The 24,573-nt window shown below is 39.3% G+C and overlaps 1 protein-coding gene across 2 annotated transcripts in view; it reads right to left on the minus strand.

Moving 5' to 3' along the window:
- Positions 1 to 8,105, minus strand: part of LOC147614550 (calmodulin-binding protein 60 D-like) — a 54,725-nt gene extending 46,620 nt beyond the window's left edge. The window contains exons 1-3 of one of the 2 annotated variants that reach the window (XM_086781097.1): positions 7,978 to 8,105; positions 7,801 to 7,864; positions 7,649 to 7,692 (exon numbers count right to left, since the gene is read on the minus strand). In XM_086781097.1, the coding sequence (XP_086637223.1) occupies positions 7,649 to 7,692; positions 7,801 to 7,864; positions 7,978 to 8,006 (137 nt within the window). In that variant the 5' untranslated portion in view covers positions 8,007 to 8,105. Of the gene's footprint in view, positions 1 to 1,707; positions 1,937 to 7,648; positions 7,693 to 7,800; positions 7,865 to 7,977 lie in introns of those variants that run through there. The other variant, XM_086781102.1, reaches the window with a different exon arrangement.
- Positions 8,106 to 24,573: the final 16,468 nt, after the last annotated feature.

The raw sequence follows: 24,573 nt of genomic DNA on the forward strand, positions 1-24,573 counted from the left end.
AGAGAGAGAGGAAAAGGGAAGAGGAAGAGGAAGAGGAGGCATGGAGGAGAAGGAGTGAAGGAGCGAAAAGGAGGAGTGGACAAGGAGAAGAGGCAAAGCAACAAGTTGCGGCCGAGAAGAAGCGTCGGATGCGTGAAGTGGCAAATGGGCAAGGCAACAAACAAGGATGGAAACGACGGCAAAAATCGCATTTGGAAAAAAAACCTCCCACCTGTTTTTTTGACCTCACTTTACATTTGGACGAAACACCGTTTCGATGGACAGGTTTTGTTTTGTTTCGAAACATTTCGTGCTAGAAACGTTTCGTGCCGTTTCGAGAGGGTAAAATGGGTTTTTATGTTACTATGTTACGGACACTGCTGCACTAATTAGGGATTAGACAGTTCATGCTGAAGATTAAGCCATGACACGGGTGTGCACGTGAAATTCCCTTCTGCTAAACTTGATGATGGGGTGGAACTCTGTCATCGTTCCTCCCTAGACTTGACTTTGGCCTCTAACTGCTACTGCTTACTTTGAGACTGTGACTTCTACTGACTTTGAATGATGTTTTTGGTCTGAACACCTTCACTCCTGATCTCCACTTCCAAGGCTTTAATGAGGAACTAAGCATCTATTCACTGTTGTCCCCATGCCTGCTTTTTCTCTTAACCTTAACACAGCGTCAGGTCACCTGCCATTAAACTGATCATGCCTATTGCTAAGCCTTTGGAACTGATTTAAGAGCTTACTGAGGTACTTGGTCTGCGTACCTACCCTCAGGGACTGCACCTCTAGCTTCGCCTATTACAAACCACTCCATCTGCTACCCTATTGCATCCTTTCTGTTGGAACTGTACACCTTCCTTGGAACATAGCTTAGTGGCAACCTCTTACGGGGTGGATAAGCATGCATTAAATAAGGTCAAATGGTTTGGTGCCGAGAAAAGCCTATATAACTAAAGACTTGTATTTCATTTTTAACAATTAATAAAAGTACTCATTAAGTCGTCATGCTATCATTGTTTCTCTCTCTAGTCTTTTATAATCTCTCTCTCTCTCTCTCTCTCTCTCTCTCTCTCTCTCTCTCTATGCCCTTGTGTTGCATTCTACCGACGTTAATACCTCTCTCTCCCATAGTGTGTGTGTAATAAAAGAGGACCCTCGCACTACCTTTCTGCCACCCACAAGTGGGACATATTAGCTAGTACGAGGGCCCTTATAATGGCCATGATCCACCCGAGTTCAAGTCCCACCGTTGGTCGTATATGTCCTTGTGTTGCATTCTACCGACGTTAATACCTCTCTCTCCCATAGTGTGTGTAATAAAAGAGGACCCTCACACTACCTTTTTGCCACCCACAGGTGGAGCAGATTGGCTAGTGCGAGGGCCCTTATATTGGCCATGATCCACCCAAGTTCAAATCCCACCGAGGGCCCTTATATTGGCCATGATCCACCCAAGTTCAAATCCCACCGTTGGTCATATATGTCCTTGTGTTGCATTCTACCGACTATTGCATTCTACCTACGTTAATACCCCTCTCTCTCTAGAGTACGAACCTCCATAGCCTGCTAGTTCTTCTCTAACTTTAGCTTACTCTCACAAATCTTCCCCCAATCCATTTGCTCAACCTTGCCCAATCTTGGTGCCGACCTGCATTCTGCCTCTCCCAGCGGCGTTCGCTAGCCCAATCTCCTCGTTCGAGCTTTTTTATTTTCGCTCACCTTTTCACTTTTGCGCCTTGTCACGTCTGATGCTGGCCGTCGTGCTGCGCTCGCCACCAAGTTCTCCGCCCCGCTGCCACGTGTCAAGGCATTAGGCTTATTAAAGCCTTAGGCTTGAAGTCCCCGTCGGACTTCGCCGCCACCTGAGCCAGCGTCCACGGTTCACACAGCTCACCTCCGTCGTCGTTATCATCAGACATCGGCGATTGTCTTTGCGCACTTGCACACACAGACAACGAATATATATATATATATATATATATAGTGTTTTTTTTTAAAATCAAGTGAAAAAGGTCCAATTAATTGCTTCTCGACTTTTCTTAATTTTGGGCAAATTCATCTAATTGAAGCTCTTGTATTTCCAAGAAAATTGACAAAATTTGTAAGTGCATGGGCAAAAGAGGTGGAGAAGGGGTGGACAATGGACGAGAGGACAACTTTCTTGACTTTGTAAAAATTGAAACTCCTGCACTTTATTAAAATTGGTCTCTAAAAATCAGAGAAATTGACCTAATTGAAGCCTACAATAGCCAAAAACATTAGGGCTTTTGTAATAATCAGCCCTCTACATAGACATTGAAGCCCCTACAACAACATTATGCCTCTCAGCATTATGGCTTTAGCAACCACTCCAATCGACAGGTTCTCTGGTGATGGGTTCCCTACCTGGCAAACCAAGATGCAGCTTCTCTTGATGAGGGAGGGCGTCTAGAGCATAATCTCTAGAGATGACGAATACCCAGGAGCCAACAAGCCAGAAAAGCAAAAGCTGCGGTAGAGACAACGCAACAAGAGAGCTATTGCACTAATTTGTCCCAGTTTGGTAGACACTCGTTCATCACATAGACTTCACGCAAACCGCCAAGCATGGCCACCATGAAATGCGTTTCAACTCTACTGAACCTTGAAATACTGAAACGTGTTTCACGTTTCGTGAAACCTTGAAACACCATTTCTGAAACACTATTTGTGTTCTAAGTCTCTCTCTCTCTCTCTCTCTCTCTCTCTCGCGTGCACAGAGACTATTACATAAGTACTTACATATGTACTTATGTATATACGTAAATACATACGTACTTATATACATGGCATATGCCATGTGTGTGTATTTATATGTGTATGTATATATTTGTGTGTGTGTATGCCATGTGTGTGTATATATGTGTATGTATATATTTATGTGTGCATCTATATTGGGTGTGTGTGTATAGACGTTTCGGTCAAGCGTTTCAGTAAGCACTTGTCGAGGGGTGAAACGTTTTAGCGTTTCTTGCCCCATTTCAAGGTGAAACGTTTCACGGTGATGCTACCGCCAAGTAAATTTGGGACAAACCGGAGAATCTTTTCGGTAACAAAATCACTAATTCTAAGGTTTTCTTGAAGTAGTTTTACATTTTTAAACTTTTTAAAAGAAACTGTTCTTTTCCACATGCCTAGATGCATTGGGGCTCACAATTAGTTGTCACCATCAAGTCATTCGCTCATTGAATGAGTTTCTTATACACACACACACACACACACACACACACACACATACATACATACATATATATATATTTATATTTATAGGTATGTACATATGTATATATAAATAGATCTATATGTATGCCAACATAAACACGTGCATGTGCATGTGCATGCACACAATGTACCACACACACATGCACACACTCGCACGTACGTGCACATACACAAATATGCACACTTACATGCACACACTTACTCATCCTCACACACACATACATGCATATAGACTTACATATATATACACCCATACACACACTGAAATACACAAATACACGTGTGTATATAACTATACGATGCATATATGTGTGTGTGTGTGTTTTATTATGATAAATATGTTAATTTTTATTTAGAATAGTTAAATATATGTGTGTGTGTGTGTGTGCATTGCAATATTCTCTCTCTCCCTCTCTCCCTCTCCTAGATAGATATATATAGTAGATACTCTTTATATAATACAATATGAGATATATACATGTGTGTGTGTGTGTGTGTGCAAATATATGTAAATATATAAACACACACATACCCAAACACACAACACACATATATATGTATGTATGTATGTATATACATACATACATACGCATACATATATATATATATATATAATTTTTATGTTTATTATTTAAATATATATATATTTAAAATATATATCTGTCTGTGCATGTGCGTGGATGTGTGTATGTGTTTTATTATATTAAATATGTTTATTTTTTATAATAATTAAATATTTATTATATAAAATATTTATATTATATATATACATACATACATAGATACATATCAATATATACATATTTACATATATACACATATATATTAACACGTATATAAATAAACAAAATAAAAAAAGATATACACACATACACACACACACACATACACTATATATGTATGTATGTATGTATATATGTGTGTGTGCATGTATATGTGTATATAAATATATATATATATATAATAAAAAAATTAATACATATACACATATGCGTATGTATATACGTACACACACACACACATATACATATGTATATATGTACACACACACACACACACACATACATACATATATATGTATATATACATATACATATATACATATATATGTATATATATGTATGTATGTATGTACATATACATGTATATGTATGTATGTATGTATACATGTGTGTATATATACACACACATGTGTGTGTACATATATATATATATATATATATGTATGTGTGTGTACATATATGTATATATATGTGTGTGTACGTGTGTATATATATATATGTGTGTGTGTATATATATATACACACGTACACACACACATATATATATACACACATATACATATATGTGTGTGTATATATATATATATATGTGTGTGTACGTGTGTGTATATATATATACACACACACACATATATATTCATGTGTATACATATGTGTGTATATATACATGTATATATACATATATATATATGTGTGTGTACACACATATATACATGTGTATACTATATATATATATATATATATATATATATATATATATATACATACATATATATATATATATATATCATATCATATTTACACACACATATATACATATATATCTATATATCTATATATATATATCATATCATATTTACACACACATATATACATATATATCTATATATCTATATACATATGTATAGATATATATGTATATATGTGTGTGTAAATATGATATGATATATATATATATATATATATGTATGTATATATATATATATATATATATACACACACACACCGGTTAACAATCGACCTGCGTCTCGCCCATATATATATATATATATATATATACACACACACCGGTTAACAATCGACCTGCGTCTCGCCCACTCGTTAAAATGAAGCAGGCAATTCCACCAACACGTGCCACGGGCCTCAAAGATTTTTTGAATGAGCGTCGTCTTTCTCGATTTCGGCGAAGAGGGCCCAGGCTTGTCTTAGAGAAATGGATGTTTCGCCCGGCCGGACGGGATTGATTAGCCATGATGCTTTATCAGGAAAAAAAGGGCGACTGGAACCTGATTCAGAGTAATCCGTACTTAAGCAAGGCGGAGGAGCAAAGAGGAGGGAAGCGGAGGGGAGGCGGAGGGGAAAGCACGAAGGGCTGGCGCAGGCAACAAAGCGGGAGAGGCAGAAGAAGGGCCGGAAGGCGGGATGGAGAGGAGTGTGCATCCAAGAGGGGAAGCAGGAAGGTGAGGGGGGAAGGCCGCAAAGGCTAGAGGCAGAGAGCTGGAGGAGAAGGGACAGGTGAAATGGTGGATAGGAGAGATGGCGGGCAAGAGGGGGCAGAAGGCTGGAGAACAGGCGAAATGGCGGGCAGCAGGTGAAATGGTGGGGAGCAGGCGGGGGTGGGCAGCAGTACGGAGAGCTTGGAGCCTCGTATGTGCTGTATATTGGTTGATTGGATATTCTAGACTAGAAAAGCTTCAGGCAGCTGAAGTTGGTAGGACAATGTCAATGAGGTGCTGTGCTTTGAGATGCCTAGAGCTTTTCCAGGCATCTCAAAGCACAGCACCTCATTGACATTGTCCTACCAACTTCAGCTGGCTCTATCTATTAACTCCATCTCGACCTTCAGCTACTCTACCTGAGCCTATTACTATGCCAGCTTGTTATCGCAGGCATACTTTTCTTTAGCCAAATGATGCTCTATCAGCTGCATGTGTTGCTGTTGGCTCTGCATCACCTGAGGAATCATCTTCTTAATCATGTCTAATTATGCATGTAGAGGTGACACAGAGTACAAAGGAAGCATTGAATACAAGATCCATCAGGTAAACATGGACCTCAAACCATCACCAGGTAGACAAAGAAGCCTTGGGTGGGGGTGAAAGGGGGAAGGGGGGAGGGGGGTTGGTGTGCCCATTGAGACTTCATCAGCCAAATCTCCTCCCAAGGCTGTTTCTTCTCAGCACACAATAAAGTGCAATCATAGCACTCCCAAAATCCATTCACAAACAGGAGAAATTTTCGTATAAAAATACATTGTCGTTTTCTTGCTTTGATGCCAATGTCACATGTTATAAAGGTCTTCTAATTGCACAAACAAAGCATACACAACAGAGATTGAAAGATATAACAAACTACAACACTAGACTAGTCTGCCCCTCCCTCTCTTCTTTTGCCAAGTATTTGCTTTACTGATATGAGCATGCTGAAATAAGAAGGCTGAATTCTCGAAGCAATCGATTCTCTATGCTTTCCATTTATCACAGAGGAAACAAAGAAAAACCACTATTTTCCCCCTCTAATCTGGCTGAACTTTGCATTTTGAGGGTTGAAAGCAAAAAGATGGTTGGATGCACAAACTAAGGGTAATTGCCTCCTGAAGTCAGAAACTTCCTCCCTCTACACAGCAGGTCAACTGTCTGTCTGCTCTAGGTCAACAACCTGATGAAAAGGACCACGGTGAGAAGAAAAAACCCTATTCGGAGCATCAACGCCCTTTTCACATGCCCAGCCTTTGGTCAGGCATTGGGCACCTGAAACAACTGCACATCAATTTCATGATGGCATCTGTTGTCCACACTTCGCTCCTGTTACCAGCCTATTATTCTCGTAGGCCTTTTCCATCACCGCCCTCTTCCCTGCATCCAAAGTCAACTCCAAGTCTGTGCTACTTGTCTTGGCCTGGTAGTGCATAGATGGGGCGTCTACTGACTATCACTCAAGCAGCATCCTCCATCCTTACTCCCAACTTTGGAGGTGTTGTGGAAATAGTCAAAAAGCGGCATACATGGAAATTACCGTAGATCTGATCGCCCCAAAGTGACACCTTCCTTACCTCACTTCCTATTACCTTCTGCATTCTGAAAGCAAGAGGTGATGAGTATCTGTAGATTGTGGCTGATGAGTGGTCTCTCTATAAGTCATCGATTCCTTTCGAAGCTGCTTCACCTTGAGGAGGAAGAAGAGAGAGAGAGAGAGAGAGAGAGAGAAAGAGAGAGAGGCAACTGTTCACAATCCCTGGTCAAGGCTACCTAACAGTAAGCCTACATTAGACAAAGGGAGCCTTTGTACTGTCCCCTGTTGCTACCACTGCAGAAACCAGTCCTTCTGCTGCGTTTTTGGCTGCACCCTTGCTGTTGAGACTTTCCCTTGCTGCACATGCTGCTGCCCATGCCTCTCTTAGCCCTTCTACAAAAATCAGCGTTTGTTGCTGAACCAGAGGGGCTATACAAAAACTAAAGCTTCCCTCTCTTAAAATATGTAAACCATGACACAGCATGCCATATTTTCTTGACTGAATATAAACCGTATTGCTTAGTAAGGATTGGAGGTCTTAATTCATACTTTTCTAGTATTTAATGCTCTCAGGTTGGAGGTAATATTAAACCATATTTTCTCATTTGAATCGCAAATTATCTCACCTAATTGTGAGTTTGGAGAGTGCAAGCTCCATCTCCTCTCGAAACTGTCAAGGTGCAGGCAGGCAGGTTAGATCGACATGATAAGCAAAGTGAGCGGGGTGCGTGCGTGTTTACTAAAAAAAAGTGTGTGTGTGTGTGTGTGTGAACCCTACCACTTTCCGAATGGTGGCTTCTACCTCACTGACGATGGAATCTCGGATCGCTTCTACGATGGCACTGCAAAACGGAAAGCAACGCGCGCGCGCGCACAAGACAACAACAACAACTAATTCCATTCCCCTGATGAACACGACAACAATACTGACTTGAAAGATAAGAGAAAATCAGACCTTGAGAAGGGGGGAGGTCGGGGGTCCATTTGCAGGTTCCAAAGCAACGCTGATCACGGCAGAAGCAAAATGGAGGAGGTGAGAGAGAGAGAGGGGTATTAACGTCGGTAGAATGCAACACGAGGGCAGTGGGAGTGACGAGAGAGACTCGGAGTCGATATGGTCTTTCCGAAAAACGGTCTGATGTGGCGGGGGCGTAGCTTACCCACGTCATCAACGCGGGATTTGGGGGGGCCGCTGCTCCTGGCAAAATCGTAGGCTCGGAGGTCTCGTCCAACACGGAAGCTACCAAGGTGATGGTTTATGGGTTTTTTTTGTTAAAAAAACATTTTCCCTAGTGACCGCGGAAAAAAACGAAACTAAAATCGAAATCGAATTATGTTTCTTTATCACGAGTTCAAATGTGGGATAACCTTTCAACTATTATAGGGGTAGTTTCCTACAACATAACACCATTTCATCTCTCCTCTCTTTCTCTATCCCCTCCTAGTGCTCCTACGATCCTATAAAATTCTTTCTCTACCAAACAGTTACAACTATAACAAATTTCTCTTCATAGATTTTTTGTAAATGATGAGAAAAATTACCACGGGTTCCAATTCTTCCTCTTCTTTTTTTGAGAATACCCTCTTTACGAACACCCTCTCCTTTTTCTGAGAATAGCCTCTTTACGAACCAGCGGAACAATCAATCATTACCATCTCCTCAATCAATCCTAATGCTAGTTCATGTTATTTTAGTGCAAGGAAGGTCGAAAAAAGAAACTGGACACAATGAGGAAAAAAACCTATGTACGACGTTTGTACATGGCATCCATGTCTTGGTCATTAGAATGGACGATGGTCATGAGATTGACCTTAAAACATAGAGGCTTTGTCATTGAAGGCGGGGAGGGTATTTCATTGAAGCACGAAGAAGGAAACTCCATGTTCACACAAACAACGTTTAATTTGACGAGCCTTCTCTTAGCTTCCAAAAGCCACCTTCATATGACTAATAGGACCCATAATAGAAGCAAATTGACTAATTAATGTTCCTCTAAAATCTATTAATTAATTAATTTTCTTTTTCTCGTTGTAGACTATTTATCCTTAAAAAATATGAGCTCCCTAACGAGTGCAGAGCAATGAGGGATTTGTCTCCATCAATATTTTTTATTTTCAAAAACAGAAATCTGTATGGAATCAGATTTTGAATCTTGTGTGTCTAGCCACACTCTACATGCGCATGCGCATCCAAAATTCTTTTCTCTCTCCGCTTCCTTCCTATCCTACTTTAATATGATATTTTATAACATATATATCAATTCAAAAAAATAAACAACGAATAATATATAATAATGTTCCATAATTAGTTGTTATTTTGAGTGTTAATATAAGATTAAAAATAAAATACTAGTATTCTCACCATTAACAACAAACTTTGTTATAATAGACTATATTTAGTTTAGTAAATTGTGTGTAGTTAGAGCTCTCTCTCTCTCTCTCTCTCTCTCTCTCTCTCTTCAAATGGGGGCACTCCCCTCGTTTGAGTACAGCATAGAAGCCCCCTCCTTTACTATCAAGTGCATAGATCTAAACAGGGTCATTAGGAAGGACATTGTGAGACTAGATACTCAAAGGACCTAGTGTTCACCCATTCAACCCTGGGGATGAAGGTGGCCTTCTATAGAGATCATCATCTTCACTTGACAGAGGACAGTTTTATCATATATACGTCCTACATGGACACACATCTGGCATTTAGGGTGTGATGTGCAATTAGACAAATAAGCACCTCATCCCATCAATTGAGAGTGGAGAAAGCCAGATATGAGCTGGGGATAGTTGCACCAGAGGATAGGATATGCCAGCTTTGTCATAAAGGCTGAGACACAGGCCCACTATATATGTTGATGCCTGGTATACTATGAGATCAAGGGGGAGGTTCCATTGCCTCTTCCGAGACAGAGTTGCACCACTTTCCAAGATCATGGATTCCCCATACCAAAGACACAGGGAGTCCTATTGTTTGGCCAAGACCAGCTGCACCCACCAACACAAAGAGCTCTGAGAGCAGATCCACCCACTACACTCGACCTGCATGTTGATGTGCGGAAGCCCAGCCAAGAGAAGTGACACTAGACAGAGCCATCGAGCTATGCAGAGCCCAATGCCCCCAACCTCGTGGCCCCTACCCACGCTCATGTCACCACCACAAGAGGATCAGAGCCATCATTTCCCACTACCATAGGACTTTCTCCCCACTAGCTCAAAGCTTTATTATATTGGGTACCATGATGCAGCGCCCTATACACGATATTTTAGGGTGATGTGAGAGCATAAAGCACACATGCAACAGAGCTAGAGACTGGATGGGCCTTCCGTAAAATGGACTCTCATGTAAAACTCTTTGATCTGGCGGGGGCGTAGCTTGCCCACGTCATCAACACGGGATTTGGGGGGCGGGGGGGGGGCACTGCTGTTGTGCCGGAGACTTGGAGGCACATGACGTGTCGTCCAACACGGAAGCTACCAAGGTGATGTTTTTTTTCGTTAAAAAATATATTTTCATGTTAGAAGTCACCCCCACCGACCGCTATCAGAAAATTCTTCTCTCCCAAATAGTTTTACTCTATGACAAATTTCTATCCATCGATATTTCTTAAAAATGATGAGGAACTTATTATGGATTTCTTTTTTTTTTTAGAATAGCCTCTTTTCGAACCCTCTTCTTTTTCCCAGAATAGCCTCTTTACGAACCAAAGGAACAATCAATCGCTACCATCTCCTCAATCAATCGTAATGCTAGTTCGTGTTATTTTAGTGCAAGGAAGGTAGAAAAAAAAACTGGACACAACGAGGAAAACAAACCTGGATGCGACATTTGTACATGGCATCGTCAGAATGGATGTTGTTCATGAGATTGACCGTAAACAAAGAGGCTTTTCCGTTTAAGGCAGGGAGGGCGTTTCGTCGAAGCACGGAGAAGGAAACTCCATGTTCACACAAACAACGTTTAATTTACGAGCCTTCTTTTAGCTTCCAAATGGCACCTTCATACGACTAATAGGCCCCATAATAGAAGCAAATTGACTTATCGATATTTGTCTAACATCTATTAATTAATTGATTTTCTTTTTTACTCATTGTAAGCTATTTATCCTTAAAAAATCAGAGCTCCCCAATGACTACATAGTGAATGATGAGGTGTTTGTCTCCATCAATATTTTTTATTTTCAAAAACAGACATTTCTATGGAATCAAATTTTGAATCTGCAATCTAAAAAAATGTATACCTTGCGTATCCAGCCACACTCTATATGCACATCTAAAATTGTTTTCTCTCTCGGCTTCCTTCCTATCCTACTTTAATCTTGTAGTCTTGTGGCAGTTCTAGCAAAAATGATGATCTGTGAGGATTTTTTGGCAAAAAGGTTTGGATGTATGCAAACAAGAGAGAGAGAGAGAGAGAGAGAGAGAGAGAGAGAGAGAGAGAGAGATGCGGTTGTTGTTTAAAAGGTTTTATAACCTTAATTCTTGTAGTCTTGTGGCAATTCTAGCAAAAATGATGATCTGTGAGGATTGTTTGGCAAAAAGGTTTGGATGTATGCGAACGAGAGAGAGAGAGAGAGAGAGAGAGAGAGAGAGAGAGAGAGAGAGAGAGATGCGGTTGTTGTTTAAAAGGTTTTATAACCTCAATTCTTATGTTTTCACATATAATTAATGATTTACATTATTCACTCATTGTAGGCCCCGATCTATTTGTTTTTCTTTTCTCTCCCCACTCTAGCCTGTCAAGATTGGATCTTAAAGATCATTTTTTTAATCGTCCATCCCACAAGGGTTTTTAAGATGCCATGTGATTTAGTCTCAAGCAAGGCCTACTCATGCCTTATCCTTCCATGTGATTTAGTCTCAAGCAAGGCCTACTCATGCCTTATCCTTCCACATCGGGAAAAAGGAAAGGGAGGGGTGAAGGAGTGAAGTTTCAAACAAAATAGAGTCTACACTTCCAATCTCTTCACAAAGAAATGAAGATTTGATTTGAGACCTTCAAATAAAATTTGAAGGTTATCCTTTGAATGAAATTCAACGATTGTCCTTCAAATTTGAGGGTTACCTCTACCTATCTTCTTTTCTCGTCTCTCTCTTATATTAGCTAATAAGCAAAGATTTTATTAGAAAAGAATATAATGTTTAATATAAAATTGATAAAGATGATATTTTATAACATATATATCGATTCAAAAAATAAACAACTAATAATATATAATAATATTCCATAATTAGTTGTTATTTTGAGTGTTAATATAAGATTAAAAATAAAATACCAGTAATCTCAACATTAACAGCAAACTTTGTTATAATATACTATATTTAGTTTAGTAAATTGTGTATTTAGATCTCTCTCTCTCTCTCTCTCTCTCTCTCTCTCTCTCTCTCTCTGTGTGTGTGTGTGTGTGTGTGTGTGTGTGTGTGTGTGTGTGTGTGTGTGCAAATGGAGGCCGCACTCGCTACAACATAGAAGCCCCCTTCTTTTGCTATCACTTGTAGACGAAGGTGGCCTTCTACAAAGATCATCTTCTTCACTCGACAAAGGATGGTTTCATCATATGCCCGTGCTACATGGACACACATCTGTCATTAAGGGGGCGATGTGCAATTAGACAGATCCACACCTCATCCCATCAATTGAGAGTGGAGATAGCCAAACATGAGCTGGGGGTAGCTACACCAGAGGATAGGGTATGCTAGCTTTGTCATAAAGGCTGAGACATAGGCCCACTATATGTGTCGATACCCGGTATGCTATGAGATCAGGGGGAGGTTCCACTGCCTCTTTTAAGATAGAGTTGGATCACTTTCCAAGATCATGGATTCCCCAGACCAGAGACATAGGGAGTCCTTATTGTGGCCAAGGCCAGTTGCACCCGTCTGAGGACCAACACAGAGAGCTCTCACTGACTTCTTCCATACTAGAGCTTCAAGAGCAAGTCCACCCACTACACTTGACCTCCAGGTTGATGCAAAAGCCCACCCAAGAGGAGTGACACTAGACAGAGCCATCAAGCTATGCAGAGCCTGATGCCTCCAACCCCGTGGCCCTTGCCCGCACTCGCGTCACCACAGGAGGATGAGAGCCATCATTTCCCACTAACATAGGACTTTCTCCCACAAGCTTGATGCTCTTTGTACTGGGATCAGCTTTGGTATTTCAGCTCTTGTTCCTTTCTTTTATTTTTAATACCCATGAGATAATGTATTCCATGCACATGATGTAATCTTTTAGTCTCATAGGTCATTTTGGCCTTTTGTAGACGATAATATAACTTTGTTTTTGTTAACAAAGGGGATTTTAGGATGCACATGCACATGGAAGAAGGACCTAGGCACATGGGGCTTAGGGACATTTACACATGTGGTGTTAGGGCATGTGGACCTTGGGACTATAAAAGGCACTAGCCCTAAAACTATTGTATTCTTTATCACCTTTTGACATATTATGTCCTTTTTTGGAGGTCATTCTTCTATGGCTAAGTCATTAGCAGTCTTTCCATGTTTAGGTGGCTACTCTCTATGATGAGCGGAGCACATGTGTGTACTCCATGCTAATGAGTGCAACCCTAGATTCCCTCCATTGCATTGATAGCTCTTGGCTTTTATCTTAGTGTTTTGATTAGAGAGTGATTAAGACTTAATCATTTTTAGATTAGGTTTTTACACAGTTTTTTAAAATTTTGGTTTTTTTCATTTTGAGAGGATTAGCAACAGTGAGATTAATGCTTAATCAATTAGAGAGGATTAACAGTGAGATTAATGCTTAGTCATGTTTTAGCTTGTACTAATCACCACTTTCAAAAACCCTAATCTACAGAGTTTCTTGATATCTTCTTGATTAGTGTTTCTTTTCATCAAATCTATTCATAAACCTTAGTTTCCTTCTATATTTACCAAGCTTCTGAGAGATCTTGTAGTTTAGAGAATATTAAAGGTTGTTGTTCATATCTTGGTGCTCAAGAAAGTATGCAAATTGAAGATTACAATTTTGTTGAAGATTTTATGTAGATTTCTATGCAGTTAACAGTTCTTTGGTAGATTTTATGTAAATTGCAGTTAACAATTTTGTAGTAGATTTAAGCAAATCTATGTGAAGATTACAACTTCGTTGAGGATTTTATACCTAGATTACTATGTAATTAGTAGTTCTATAGATTTGGACAAAGTTTACTGTGTAGAGTAAAATTTCAAGAATATTGGTGCAAATTTTTAAAGTTTACAAAGATTATTGTGTATAATCAAATCTTGGTGCTAATGAGTGATTCTTGATTAAATCTTTTATTAATCTTTGTTATATCTTGCAAGAATCTGGTTTCTTTAAAAGAAATTGTTACAAACTTCAAGAAAACAGTAAATAATTGCTGAAAATATATGCGAAAGTAAGATTATTGGATCTTGGTGAGAATACTGCAAGATTATGCAAATAGTTGTTGCTTAAGTGCCATTAAGATAGTTTTTTGATCAAAAAATGATTAACAAATAAAGATTAGTACCAATCTTATGATTAACGATTAATCTTTATGAAACTTGACAAATAAAAAAAATAATTAACAATAAGGATTAGTGCCAATCTTGTGATTAGTGATTAGTCTTGGTAGAACTTGACAAATCATAGCAATTTGGATAGCTCATTGATTAAGAAAGTAATTTACAAATAACAATGATTAGTATTAATCAATATGATTAGTACTAATCTTGGTGACACCTTAGCCTTAAATCAATTAACATCAAATCAAGTTGTTGATTAGATTGTACACACTTGATTAAAAGTTGCCAACAATAGCTTGGTTAAAGACCTTTAAGTGGAATTTTGACTCAATCATGGCAGCTAAGTGGTAGTTTTGCGACTGTTGGTGATTAAGATCAGCTGGAACAGCATCACACTAATCTAGAAGAGGATCAACATTACCTTGATAAACAATGAAAGGTTAAACAGATTCTCTATGAAACATTGAATCTCTTCGAAGATACATCAGTAGCAGAGGTGTGATGATCACGTAGCTTCAATTTTTAGGGGCTATATCAAGGGTTGGTTGGCGACTGCTGAAGCTTATGCGTCTGATCTCTTGGAGCTCTAGCTCTGCAGAGAGGCTTCAGGCAACGTTTCATCAGCTTGTGCAAACACAAAGCAAATCATCAACATGACACAGTTTTTTATTGCTCATTGCCCTTCCTCAGAAGTCGTCACTTTGCACGCAAGCCAACCAAGCGCAGCACAGAGAATGAGTCCTTGCACACACACACACACAAGCTCAGGGCTCAGCACAGCGCAGTTTTAAACGAGAGAGAAAAAAAAAACTAAAAGCTTCAACAAAAAAAGCTTCATCGCCTTTTTTTTCTTTTTTTTTTCTTTTTTCCTAAGGCCAGACAACAGAGTTTAAAAAATTAGAAAAAAATATTATGCTTCATCGCAGAGGTCTTAGCTCTCTAGCTAGTAATGCTTGAGCTCTCAGTTTGAGGGAAAGCCAGCAGCAGTTGTGAGATGTTGCAGAGCAGCATGAAGAAGAGAAGAAGAAAGCCAACATGAAGGGGATTTCATTTATTTTTGGATCTAGAAGGGTGGCCTTTAAAACCTTAGGGTTTTTTTACCTCCTTTCACACCCTCGCCAACATTTGGTTCCCACACTTGGTCCTTGCCAAAATTTGGTTCCCACACTGGTCCATTCTGTTAGATATCATCCCCTACTTGCTGGCTTCCTATTTGGTGTCCTATTTTAGCCTCTAGGGCTGACCATGTTAGTTTGAGGGGCTGGTCACCCATTTATGGTCTTGGATATTTTTCTCAGTCGTGGAGATACTTATCACCAGTCCGCTGCCTTTCATGTAGGGTATATATAGCTAGCCATATTTCATTGCTTGCCTAGCTTGTCTAGCTGAAGTCCCTCACTTACGAGGTTCTCCCCTCTTGCTCGGGACATGTATTCCTTTTGGTGATGATATTGAGAGCAGGTTCGCATCAGTGTCTCTCTCTCTCTCTCTCTCTCTCTCTCTCTCTCTCTCTCTCTCTCTCTCTCTCTCTCTCTCTCTCTCTCTCTCTCTCCTGTGTTTCCACTTTCCTTTCTTTCGCTGCACATTCTACTATGGTATCAGAGCGCCAGTGATTGTCAGCGTTGGATGCTCCCTCCTCTACCTCTTCATATCTGCGTTTTTCCGTCTATGGACGGATTTGCGTTTTTTCTCCAGTTGAAGCTTGCGTTTCAGATTTTCAAGGGCTGATTCATCACCACTTTACTGGGCTGCAGTTTCTTCTCTTCAGGGCGTCAGTTTGCAGCCTGTAGGCAGCCTGATAGGGGTGTTTTTTTTGGACAGCATACCTGCCCATCTTGGCAGCACCTTTCAGGGGTTCTCAGGTATTTTTTTTTCAGGTCTGGACAGCAACATAGCTGTCCCAAACAGGCTGCGTTTTTGGCCTGTTTGGGTTTGCTTTCCTCTGCCCTGATCTTGGAGCTCTCTGGGCTCCCTTTTGCCTATCCTTTCTGGTTATCTTGTGCCATCCCTCCCACCCCCTGATTGTTCTCTGCAACATTTCTTGGTCTGAGACTTCAGCGTTTCCATATTCAGCCCTTTAAACCTCTGCGTTTTCAGATTTGCAGCCATGGTTGCTACGTTTTTCTAAACCGATTTTGCTAGTAGCTCTACCTTCATACAACAATTGGCTACTCTTGGTATAGAGTTGGAGCAGATTGACTCTATTTCTTTTGAGGCTTCCAGTGAAGAGGAGCAGTTTGCTTCTCCCAGGATTAATTGTATACAAGATCTGATCTTAGTTGGTTATGAGATTTTTCATACCTTCTCCAGGCTGGGTACACGACATTCGACTTCGGGAAGTGTTCTAACACCCAGCCATTTGAAAATACAACTGATCATGAGTTGTAGTTTTGAGAGACCAAAAAAATCCTTTAAAAACAATCCAAATCTAGCACCAAAAGAATCTTTGATGTGCCCAATAAAGTAGAACTTTAAAAAGAGACTTTTTTGTTTAACTTAAAACATACTTGCAAGTGATTCATTCGCTAAATTAAAAAGTTACCAAATTTTTTGTCTAAGTACAAGACTATTTGATGTCTAAGTACAAGACTATCAACTACAAAATCTTAGAATATTTCAAACAAAAAAACATGACACAAAAGTTACATTAGAGACTCACAACAAAGAGCTTCACTTTGAATACAAAATTATTGCTATTGTTACTAGAAAGCAAAATATAACTACTTTTACCGCACAACTTCAATGTCATGATTAAATTAATCTTCATTGATTAAAAAAACAAGTCTAATTATGAGACAATTTCTATAAATGCTTCAATAGTGACAACATTTGACCAATTTTTTGAACCAATCTCAAAACGCAAGCTCCTCAAAAAGATTTGTGATGCTAGTTTTGAATACAAACAAACGTTGTTCAAAACACTCTCCAAACCTAGAAATCCTTGAGCACCCCCAATGAGGATTTAAATACCAAAAATTGTTTGAAACTATAAGTGTCTAAATCTATTCTAGCACAAGAAATTCCTCCTCTTCATGACTAACTTCTTCATCAGTTTGCTCGCGTCTTACAATGAGTGGTGTTGACTCCTTAAGAGGAATATCAATATCCACAGTATGTGGATCTTCATAAGGCTCAAGATCTGCAAATTGCATTTCATCATCAGGTCCAAAGGGAGGTTGAGGTTCTCCAGATGCATCCACCACTCTTGGGTTTGCTGCCATGTTTTTCATTCCAACCTCTTGAAACTTGTCTGACAATTCTTTCATTGCAGTGACTCGTTGTTGAATAAAACGAACTTGAACTGGATCTAGCTCAACAGCAACAACATTCCTTTCTTTTTTAAGAGCACTAATAGTGGTTGTTCCTAAGAAAAAAAGAATCAATATGGTAAAGCTCACTTAAATGAGCAATATAAAATATGTAAAAAGTTAAGGTTGCATGATTACCTGTCCCCGCAAAAAGATCCATGATCCACTCTCCTTTTAAAGATAGAAGCTCAATTAAATCCATCATCAAAAGTCATGGTTTTTGATAAGGATTCATGATCTCATTTGAATCACCAGAAAGATCCCTAAGCTTTCGACACACGCCTGGTCTATCAAAAATATTTGTTCGGTTAGGTTTCAAAGCAAAATTAAAATTTTCTTTACTGTTCAAACCCGCAGGAGACTAGAAACCAATGGTAGCAAACTCGGCAGCAAAAGAAAGTCTGTCAAGCTTATAGCCTTTGATGTTAGGCTTTGTTCTACAAAAGAAAAAGTTAGGCTTTAACTTAAGCTTTTATAACTTGCAAAAGAATCCTTGAAATTTAACATACCATATGCATAGCTGATGGACCATTTGATTGTCAACGAGCGCTTTCTTTGCAGAGATTTGATCAGCAGAGATTTGATCATGAGCATGAAAAATTACCAGTGTCCATGATTCAGCCATTGTGACCTTCTTGAAAGCATCGATGACTATTTTATATGCACTTACACTGTACTTTACTTCGTCGTGTATTGAGTGTGGTGCCTTAAATCCATACGGAGCATCAACAATGGCTAAAGTAAAATGTTCTGCAATCACAAAAGATTCCATGTTCTCTACTTTGCCTTCATGAACAAAATATTGAACTGGTTCTGCAGACACATCATCAGAAATGAAAATATTTGCCTCTTGAATGGTTTCCAAAGTTTGTGCCTCTTTTAGTCTCTTCCGCTCTGCCCTTGCGCGACTCAAATGTTGCTCAAACTCTTGAGGAATGCTCTTTATGGGAGCACGAGGTGCTCGAGACTTGTTTAAATTAAATGTATTCTAGAATACACATTGACTGGATTACAAAAATCAAAATCAAAATTTTGAAATATTTGATCTAAATTTTGAAATATTTGATCTAAATTTTTACAAAACCTTCAAAACACTCAAATAAAAAAAAATCTATTCAAATATGTGGTTTACTTACTGCATTTTTGAAAAGATAAATGAAACGCTCTAAGGAGCTTGGCTGACTAGTGATGGGATGAAACATTTGAACCTCGTTCCAATCCTTGCAACAATTAGGTTTTTTAATCATGATTCTTTGCATGTACAAGAAAGTCTTTTGCCTATTTCAAAAAAATACAAAATGAAAAAACAACTTTAGATGAAATAAAATAAGTAGATTTAAAAAGAAGAATTAGCAATGTACTGTTCTAATTCCTTTGCCATTTCATCGAGTGTCAAAGAACCTCCTTTCACTCGTGCTAAGATGGGTATGATAATATTTTTCTCACGTATTCCTTGCATTGCTCGCCAATTTGTGATACGCATTTCTTCAGGAATTGGCTTCAGAGTGTCCTCATTCCCTATTCCTTTGTCCTTTTGACTTCCAGGTGGGAGCTTTACTTTTTGCCCTTTGATTTTACCTTCCTCCCAAAGCTTGAAAATGTCTTCTTGTAGATCCCATATCTCTCCATCTCACGAAAGGCCAACTGAACACATGACTTCGAACATTTGTTTTTCTAGAGCGTCCAGCTTTGCTTGACTTCTTTGTGACAAGGCCAACTTGCTCACAAAGCTTGATTTTGAAAGCTTCATCAACTTTATGACCTTGCTGAATATGATTGGTCCACTCGTTGTGAAAAAATCTTATCTTTTGTAAGAAAGACATGGATAGTCGCATCTCAGAATCAATGTTGTGATCAAAGGCAAGTAGCTTTGCATCATCATTACTTAACCCAGCATAGACCCATGCTAGGACTGTCTTATAGCTCTCTACACAAGGATACTTAGCACATAACTCTTTTTTAGCAATGAGAGAGTGAGTTTCCCCCAAGACAAAGTATTTGTATTGATTGATTTTTGATCTCTCAAAACTCTCGTCATTAACACAAGAAGACTTATCCACAAGAACAAGAAGGGGTAAAACATTTGTTGTTGGTTTCTCCTTCATCATTACTTTAACATTACTCACATGTCCAAGGATAATGGTTCGAACTTCTAGTGGTCTCTTATTTGAAACAGGATCTAATGGAGGACGTTCTATGTTAGACACTAGTAAAATTAAGGGTCTCTCATCAACCATATGAAACCTTTTAGCTTTATTTCTTATGGTATTAAGACCAGAAGATTCTGAAGGATCAGACTTTGGAGCTCCAGGTCCAGAAAGCAAAGCATCACTCACATCTTGAGACTTTGACCCAGAAGTCTCTTTAAGAACTTCAACATCTTCCTCTGAGTCATCTATGTCTGTACCTTCATTCTCTTCATAATCAGAATCATCAGTGGAGTGGTTGGTATTGTACAAATTGTCATGATGCTCTTGAAATGCTTCAGAAAAAGACTACATAAAAAGAAAAAGAAAAAATCATTCTAAGTAGGAGAGGATTTGAAGACTTGATAGAGTGAACTTAAAAGTAAGAACCAAAGCATAACTTATGCAAAAGTAAGAACACTATAACCATCTCTTTGTATATTAGAATACATGGTAAACTCATTAAACCAGACATAAAAAGTAAGCCAAACTTTCTTCTTGCTAAAATTCATTCAAACTAAACAAGACAAACTTCTTGTATACTAGAATGCATTCTAGCATATGCTAGAGCAGACAAACTTCTTGTATACTAGAATACATGCAAACTAGACTTGACTAGACCTCTAAGTGTTTCAAGATATGAGCTAGAAAGACAAGAATTAAATAGACTAAAAAACAAAGAATAGTTCTCAACGTATTCTAGAATACACAAAGACAAGAAGTTTTATGAGCTACGTGTACACTAGAATACATACAAACTAGACTAGACAAACTTCATGTATATTAGAATACATGTAAACTAGAGTTGACTAGACCTCTACGGATTCCAATATATGAGCTGGAAAGACATGACTCAAACAAACTTGAAAAAGAATAACAGTTCTCTACACATTCCAGAATACACAGACAAGAAATTTTTTTAACACTAATGAAAAAAAGGTCGAGAGAAAGATATCCATACCCGTTTGCGAGTAATCATTGCATCTTTAAACTCTTGCTGGGCAGAAACATGATTCATCTCTTCAAGCCGAAAATCTACAGAGAAAACTCTAACTACAAGAAACTTCTCTTTGTTATTGTCTACCAGATGAATGATCCTACGAGATATACTTTCTTTGACTTCAACAATGTGACCATAAGTTAAATACTTTGTATTTTCAGAGTAGTCTCCTTTTTCTTCAGCAATAGAAAGGAAAGGTGTGTTTGGCTCAACGATTGTCTTATGCTTACCTACCATGCCAAAGTGAATTGTCCAAGCAAATCCAAAGAGTTTTAGCTTCGATGCTTGAAGACTTTTTCAGCTGATGTTAAGTTAAAGGTGTGCTTCCTTAAGATGATGGAGGAAATCCATGAGTAGCTAAAACCATTTTGCTTGATGGTGGTTGATCTTGTAACTCTGGAAACTGGTGAGCTGCTAAAAGTTGTCTTCTTGGCTCACTTGGACGCCTATCAGGGTTTGGAAGAGTCACAGTCACTCGAGGTGCCTGAAAGTGAGGACTAATTGGAGCAGGTTGAGATCAGGAAGGTGTTAAGACTCCTGAACGTCCTGAGCCATCCACAGGGATAGATAAACTTGCTTGATTACTTTTCTTTTGCTTCTTAGAAGTTCGAGCATCACGTATTGGTGAGGCCATCTTAATCCTAAACAAGATAATAAACAATCATTATCTCATTGCTAAGATAAACAAACAGAGACAAAATCATATTTCTCATGAAAAAATATGATTTGTTAAGTGAAACAACATTTAAGATTAGAAAACATGTATATAGGGCAAACAAACGAGAAAGACAAAAAGTGAAAGAGAACAAATAGACATAGAGAGAGAGAGAGTGTGTGTGTGTGTGTTAACCTCCATGCAATAACGGACCTAGATGTGTAAGCAAACATGAGATAGGAACGTAAGAGAGAGAACTCCTCAGCATGTTGAGATATTGAGCTCATCTAGTTGGGCGGTGGACATTGATGACCCACCTGGGGATAGGCCCCACACTTACATCACTGGCATGGTTGGTGAGATCATGAGTGATATGCAGCCAGTGGGATGACAAGCTGTGTGTGACAGCCATTCTAGAGACTGGCATAGTTATAGCGCCAGCTCATTTAGTTGGGTTCACACTATAGAGAACCCTAGTATGTATTTGGTTGAGTACCTTTTCATATTGTGGGTACTCTTATCTTTGTATATGGTGTGTTGAGTGTTGCGTGAAGAAGAAGAAGATTTTCAGCCTCTCACCTTATGTGTAGGGCTGAGTTGCAAGCAAGAGAAGCACAGGAAGCGGTACGAGGGTAAGAGCTTCATCTACTCTTCCCTATTTGTGTTGGCAACTACACCCTTGTCGTCTTGGGAGCTCTACGGGAGGCATCGGCAAATGATCTCTGATTGAGGAGCTTTCTTCGCGGGAGTAAAGCTATAGGGCAACTATATTGTCCTATTGGACAGAAATTTTTCGGGCCGAAAACACGTTTTGGGCGCGTCGTTTAGGACCTCCGTTTTTCAGAAAGTAGGCGATTTCAAGCACTACGGGTAAGTCATCGATTCTCTGCAGAACTCTGTTTTAAGAACTGCAGGAAGACAGATTGGTTGTGCAGACATTGTGTGTGCTGCAAGGAGGACAACAGTTGCCATTGGATGTATGTATGCACATTGAGGTCACTGGTTGTGACATTTGAGTAGTACAGTATCGCTGTAGAAAATATAGCAGTTTGTGTAGGACAAACCAGAGTGCTGTTTCTGGTAAATTTGTGTGTCTAGCAAGATGTCAAATGATGGCATAAACCAGATTGTTGCCTGAGAAGCTTGATAAGAACAACTTCCATGCTTGGAGGTTCAGGTTGACAAATTTCCTGATGGGAAAGGGTTACTAGGACTACACAGAAGCTAAGCATGAAGAGGCACCGGAGATATCAGAGATCAATCCGACTGCTGTTGTGCAGATGTGAAAGAGTTCAAGGATTGGAACCAAGGAGCCAGAAAAGTTATGTATTGGCTCTCTATTAGTATACAGGACACCATGATTGGGCACATACAGGATGCCAAGTCCCCCAAGGAGGCGTGGGACACCTTGGTAAATCTCTATGAAATGAATACCAAGGCACAAAAGATATAGTTGAAGAATGAACATACCCTGGAGAAAAAGAGTATGTCTGTGAATGACTATGCATTGAAGATCAAGGGTATTATGGAATCCCTTGTATCTATTGGCGTTTCAGTAGTAGATGATGATGATAAGGTGGAAGTCTGTCTATGTAGTCTCAGGCCGTCACAATACAAGGCATTCAAGACGTCTATTTAGACTCGGGAGAACATTCCCAAGTTCACAGATTTGGTGTCTATGTTGATTATAGAAGAGAAGAGCTTGGGTAAAGATCAACAGTCTTCACAAAACAAAAACAGTTCCAGAGCAACAGGCCTTCTACACAAGTTCAGGAAGAGGATGAGGTAGAGGAGGCCGTGGACGTGGCCAATGAGGTGGTCGAACAGGTAATCAGAATTATGGCCAGCAGCAGCAACAACAACAGTCCCAAAATTCACAACAACAACAACACGCAGGTGGAAGAGGCCAATTTAGAGGCAGGGGGAGTCAAAGAGGTCACAAAAATTGGCAAAGGCAGTATAATGATACACGTGGATGCTTTTATTGTGGTAAGCCTGGACATGTGCAGGTAGATTGTTTATAAGACATACAAAATGGAAAATTGCAGCAAAACAACTATGCATCCTCGAGCAGAAACAATGAGGATAATGAAAGGTTGTTTATTATGCAACATGTCGTTAATGCCATGTCTGAAAATGTTGAAGTAGCACATAAAGATGATGTATGGTACGTTGATTCAGGTGCTTCGAACCACATGACAAATCATGGGGGGAATGGTTCAAGGAGATGAAAAACCTTGAAAGACCAGGTTTTGTGGAAATAGGGGATGACACTGCTCATCCAATTGCCCATGTTGGAGATGTGCCATTGTCTATGCAGGATGGCAAAGTGAAGTCGTTGTTGCAGATGTACTTCATGTTTTGAACATAACAAAGAATCTAGTTTCAGTTGGCTAGATGATTGAGCAGGGTTTGCAGGTTCATTTTAACCCTGATAGTTGTTATGTTGAAGACTTTAAAGACAAGTGCAGGTTGGGGTTGTAAAAGACAACAGAGTGGGAAGAATGTTTACATTAAATGTAAACATGCCTGAAGTGAGTGCTACGATGTTTGCAAATGGTCCAGGAATTGTTGTAGACACAGACATTTGGCATAAAAGAATTGGACATGTGAATGTGCAGAGAATGAAGTGTATGCAGACTAAAGGAATTGTGACAGGGCTGCCAAAGTTTAAAGTTGAAGGTATGCAGAAAATATGTGAAGCATGCCAATTTGGAAAGCAAACAAAGCATGTATTTCCACGTGATAGAAATGTGAGCAGAAATGCACTAGATGTTGTGTATTCAGATGTATGGGGTCCTACGAAGACCATGTCTATGGGAGGCTGTAGGTATTATGTGACATTTATTGATGACCACACAAGGAAAGTGTGGGTATACTTCATGAAGGAGAAGGGTGAGGTGTTCACTCATTTTCAAAA

Source organism: Cibotium barometz, chromosome 42, assembly GCF_041138505.1.
Source record: "Cibotium barometz isolate CiBa-2024 chromosome 42, ASM4113850v1, whole genome shotgun sequence".
Taxonomy (NCBI): Eukaryota; Viridiplantae; Streptophyta; class Polypodiopsida; order Cyatheales; family Cibotiaceae; genus Cibotium; species Cibotium barometz.